This window comes from Bombina bombina, chromosome 9 (genome assembly GCF_027579735.1).
Source record: "Bombina bombina isolate aBomBom1 chromosome 9, aBomBom1.pri, whole genome shotgun sequence".
In the NCBI taxonomy this organism is placed as follows: domain Eukaryota; kingdom Metazoa; phylum Chordata; class Amphibia; order Anura; family Bombinatoridae; genus Bombina; species Bombina bombina.
In genome coordinates, this window is record NC_069507.1 from 263,459,729 (window position 1) to 263,465,099 (window position 5,371).

Sequence of the window (5,371 nt, forward strand, 5' to 3'; positions counted from 1 at the left end):
GCTCACATTAGGGGGTAGTTAATGTAGGTGGCGGCGGGGTCCAGGAGCGGCGGTTTAGGGGTTAATAACTTTATTAGGTGCGGCGGGGTCCGGGAGCGGTGGTTTAGGGGTTAATACATTTTTTATTATTAGGAGAGTGAGGGGGGATTGCGGATAGAGGGGTATACATGTCGGGCTATGTTTGGGAGGCGTGTTAGACAGTACGGGAGATTTTATAACTTAGTCAGGTTTTGTAGGCGCCGGCAGTTTCTAAAGTGCCGTAAGTCACTGGCGACTCCAGAAATTTGTACTTACGCAGATTTCTGGACATCGCTGGTTTATCCAACTTACAGCACTTTAGCATCTGACGGCGCCGTATATGTGTTAGCTCGAGTTGCGAGCTGAAACTACGGGCGGCAGGGTTCCCTCGCTTGCGCCGCAAACTACGATCTATATCGGATCGCACCCCAGGTCTTTATTAAGATTTGTATTAGATGGTTATAGGCCCAATTTTTTTATATGTACTTACCCCATAGTCTGGTCTTATATTGTCTAGGAATCTAATTCACCTAGCAATACAAGAAATCTTGTTATAGATAGTGTTAATTTACTTCAGCATATTGTAAGGAAAGCCCCGGGCATTATAATTAAATATATTTAATTTTAGTGGTATTGTATTCTCTAAGGCTGAGACTTGTTGAGGCCTCATAAAAGTTTTATTTTATCCTTTTAAATTGCTTACTGGCTATAGCCATACCTTTAAATTTGATTAATTGCTATAAATTGCTAAGTATCCGGATATAATTTTAATGGTAATATTTGGATAAGATTGCATTAAATAACCGTTGTTAGTAACACATATTGCATAGTTGGTTTATGCTGATTTATTTTACCTTGTTATAGACTTCACTGTTAGATTTGTACCCATAGGATCAAAACAAAGTGTAGTGGCATATCTTATTTCATACTGTATCAAAGAGTTTGTTTTATGTATAATTAAATGCTATATTGCTTGTTAGTATCTTGTTTAATAAATCTGTATATATTTTCAAACTGAATCCTCTTTACATCACAAACATAATTCACAGTGTTTAAAAAGATATCACCTGATTAGAACTACTGAAAAATAATACAAATATATGGGAGATTACTGATGAGATAATAGTAAATTATTTTGTAACCTATATATATATATATATATATATATATATATACTAACACGTTGGAGGGTACTACCGAGATAGTCATAATTAATATTGTAATCTAAAATATACAACAATGTACCTAACTTCTTCAATCTCGAAATATCTAAAAGTGTTAAATTAGATAAAAATACTAGTTTTAATAAATAGAGTTTACAATGTAAAAGATTTGCCTTTTTTATAGTTAGAATTAAGGGATAGTAATTTTCCCATATTCCTTTTCATATATAAAACTCTGCAAAGTATAGCAAAAATGTCTGGCTTATAAAAAGGCAAAAAAAAATGTTTATTAAAGGGACAGTCAACACCAAAATTGTTATTGTTTATAAAGATAGATAAAGCCTTTAGTACCCATTCCCCAGCTTTGCACAACCAACATTGTTATATTAATTTACTTTATAACATTTAAACCTCTAAATCTCTGCCTGTTTCTAAGCCACTACAGACAGCCTCTTATCACATGCTTTTTTATTTGCTGCTAGTTCATTTGAGCCAGATATATAACATTGTGCTCACGCCCGTGAAGTTGTTTTATTTTGAAAATCAAATAAATGAAGCTTACTGTATAAGATACCTTATTAATGTTAAATATTATTTTTGTTGTTGTTATTTTTCATCATATCTGATGTTTTCCTGATATATTGTCAATGTATTTTCCATACAGAACAAAATATGTTCTCATTTAATCATTCTGATGTGAGAGGATTTACAATTCAAGGAATTACTGACATCCTGGAGCTGCAGTTGCCTCTTTTCTTCTTCCTTCTTCTCTTGTACCTCATCATTATAACGGGGAACATGACAATTGTTGCTGCAATTTCCCAGGATCGTCACCTCTACACTCCTATGTACATATTGTTAATGAATTTATCAATAGATGACATCTTATTAACCTCATCCGTTCTGCCTAGCATCTTACATAATCTAGTCACAGACAGTAAGGACATGTCATTTGCAGGGTGTATAACTCAGATGTACACCTATATATCCTTCCTTTGCACTGAAGTGCTCCTGTTGGCGGCCATGGCGTATGATCGCTATGTGGCCATCTGTCACCCTCTACATTATGTTTTACTTATGAGCCAAAGACACTGCGCATATTTTATTGGGGCCACTTGGTCTGTTGCTTTCTTATCTCTCACAGGTTATCCCATCCTTGTATCAAAGTTACATTTTTGTGCATCCCATCTTCTAAAGCATATTTTTTGTGATATGAGTCCAGTGATGAAGTTGTCATGTGGGGGTTTATTTTATATTGACATTTTGATTTACACTGAAGGGCCGCTACTGGGATTAGGTCCCTTTTTGTTTACTTTAATTTCATATATATATATAATCTCAACTATTATTAAAATACAGTCATCAGAAGGTAGGAGAAAAGCATTTTCTACCTGTGCCTCTCACCTCACCTGTGTCATTTTATATTATGGAACAGTCATTAGTCTGCATTTAAGACCCACATCAAGTTATTTACCAAGTGTAGACAAATATTTTTCACTTATAAATGTAATTCTGGTTCCCATGTTAAATCCACTTATTTACAGCTTTAAAAATCAGGAGATTAGAAATGCTTTAAACAAGATCATATCTGGAAATATATGGGATGCAAAAGATTCCTGAATGAATTTGTTTGTTCCAGGTACTATATATATATACTCACCGGCCACTTTATTAGGTGCACCTTGCTAGTACCGGGCCCCCTTTTGCATTCAGAACTGCCTTAATACTTTGTGGCATAGACTCAACAAGGTGTTGGAAACATTCCTCAGACATTTTAGTCCGTATTGACATGAGAGCAACACACAGTTGCTGCAGATTTGTCAGCTGCACATCCATGATGTTAATCTCCCATTCCACCATATCCCAAAGGTGCTCTATTGGATTGAGATCTGGCAACTGTGGAGGCCATTGGAGTACAGTGAACTCATTGTCATGTTCAAGAAACCAGTTAGAGATGAATTGTGCTTTGTGACATGGTGCATTATCCTGCTGGAAGTAGCCATCAGAAGATGAGTACACTGTAGTTATAAAGGGATGGATATGGTCAGCAACAATACTCAGGTAGGCCGTGGCATTTAAAGGGACATGAAACCCAATTTTTCTCTCTCATGAATTAGAAAGCGCATGCAATTTTAAACAACTTTCTAATTTACTTCAATTATCTATTTTGCTTCATTCTCTTGATATCCTTTGCTGGAAAGCATATCTAGATTGGCTCAGAAGCTGCTGATTGGTAGCTGCACATAGATGCCTTGTGTGATTGGCTCTCCGATGTGCATTGCTATTTCTTAAAGTGAAGGTAAAGTCAACTCTATTTCACAGTCTAATATCACTTGTTGACCCAAATTAATATGAGTTTAAGTCATCATTTTTTTCAATTTCAAATAATAAAGTCTTTTTTTCCTGTTTATACTCACATTTTTTACTTTGCCGATGTCAACCCGTATTTTTTTTATTTTTTTTTGTTTGGTCACGTTTTCTTTTCATCCAACTGAAATTCTGGCCGTTAGGCGGCCGTCAATCTACGTCATCCGCATTCCGGATGATCTGCGCATGCGTTTCATTTTTATTATCGGACTTGCAATACAAGCGCGCTCCCGTTTCACGTATAAATAGAAAAAGAACGCAGACCTCCTCCTGTTAAAAGTTAATCATTTATTAGGTCAAAAATTAAAAATTTCCAACAGCAAGAAAATTCAGGACAATGGTAAAAGCTCTGACTAGTTTCGGCTATTGGTCTGCGTTCTTTTTCTATTTATATTTTTATACCGGGATTACAAGCAATCCTTTTTGCAGCCTCAACCCACTCTGTCCCCGTTCCTGTCTGTTTGTGGAGATAACTTCATTCAAGAAGCGGCTAACATCGGCACTACCAAAGTCACAGCTGAGCGGTTCAGCCAATGGGCTAGCAGATTCGCACACACCCCCTTGTTGACGTCAAGTCCTGGTGCCTGGACGGATGAGCTGGAGGAACACCAACGGTGCACAAGCCGAGTGTTTGGGCTAAACCCATATGCTCCAGATGCGACTACCGGACGTTTGACGAGCTGTGGACATTGGCAGAAGGGTGAGTGATAGGTTACCACCTACTCCGCTATAGTGGATGCCTATGTCATATTTCATTGGGGGTGTGTAGTGTGCTGAATACTGCTGAGGATTATACCGCTTGTAAGAGACTTTTAATTGTTGCCTGTGGATTACCCCACCTTATGTACAGGATTTAAACGCTGCATTTATTTGGGACATTTCAGATACAGTCTGGGAAACTCTTCCATTATCTATATTATGAGAAATGACAGCCATGAGTGGACTACGCTATGCGCATGCAAAGTTTGTTGCATTCCTCATGAACGCGCGTTGGAGACTGCTCTGTACGTCAGTCTCTAAAATAAGGAAATGGCTGTGGGGAGGAGTTAGGAAGGTAACGATAGTGAAAAAGAAAAGTTTTTTTTTACATAAATATATCATCGATTTGTGACAAAAGCTTAGCGACTTAGTAAATTAAGAAATGACTAATTGATTGGTGTATAGAGAGCAGTAAAACTTTACCTTCACTTTAAACAAAAGATATCTAAAACATGAAGCAAATTAGATAATAAAAGTAAATTGGAATGATGTTTAAAATTGTATTCTCTACTTGAATCATGGAAGAAAATTTTGGGGTTTAGTGTTCCTTTAAACAATGCACAATTGGTATTAAGGGGCCCAAAGTGTGCCAAGAAAATATCCCCCACACCAATACACCACCACCACCAGCCTGGACCGTTGATACAAGGCAGGATAGATCCATGCTTTCATGCTGTTTACGTCAAATTCTGACCCTACCATCTGAATGTCACAGCTGAAATCGAGACTCATCAGTCCAGGCAACGTTTTTTCAATCTTCTATTGTCCAATTTTGGTCAGCCTGTGCAAATTGTAGCCCTAGTTTCCTATTCTTAGCTGACAGGAATGGCACCCGGTGTTGTCTTCTTCTGCTGTAGCCCATCTGCTTCAAGGTTTGATGTGTTGTGCATTCAAAGATGGTATTCTGCATACCTTGGTTGTAACGAGTGGTTATTTGAGTTACTGTTGCCTTTCTATCATCTTGAACCAGTCTGCCAATTCTCCTCTTACCTGCTCGGTTTGAACTTCAGCAAGTCTTCTCCCCATGTCTAGATGCCTAAATGCATTGAGTTTCTGCCATGTGA

General features: G+C 37.5%; 1 protein-coding gene across 1 annotated transcript; it reads left to right on the top strand.

Moving 5' to 3' along the window:
- Nucleotides 1–1,853: 1,853 nt before the first annotated feature.
- Nucleotides 1,854–2,801, top strand: LOC128640560 (olfactory receptor-like protein COR4). The gene has a single exon (XM_053693031.1). It carries the CDS (start codon nt 1,854–1,856, stop codon nt 2,799–2,801), a length of 948 nt encoding a protein of 315 aa, XP_053549006.1.
- Nucleotides 2,802–5,371: the final 2,570 nt, after the last annotated feature.

Bases quoted from the DNA above. Each gene is read 5' to 3' on its own strand.
- LOC128640560 (XM_053693031.1), top strand. From the start codon at position 1,854: ATGTTCTCATTTAATCATTCTGATGTGAGAGGATTTACAATTCAAGGA.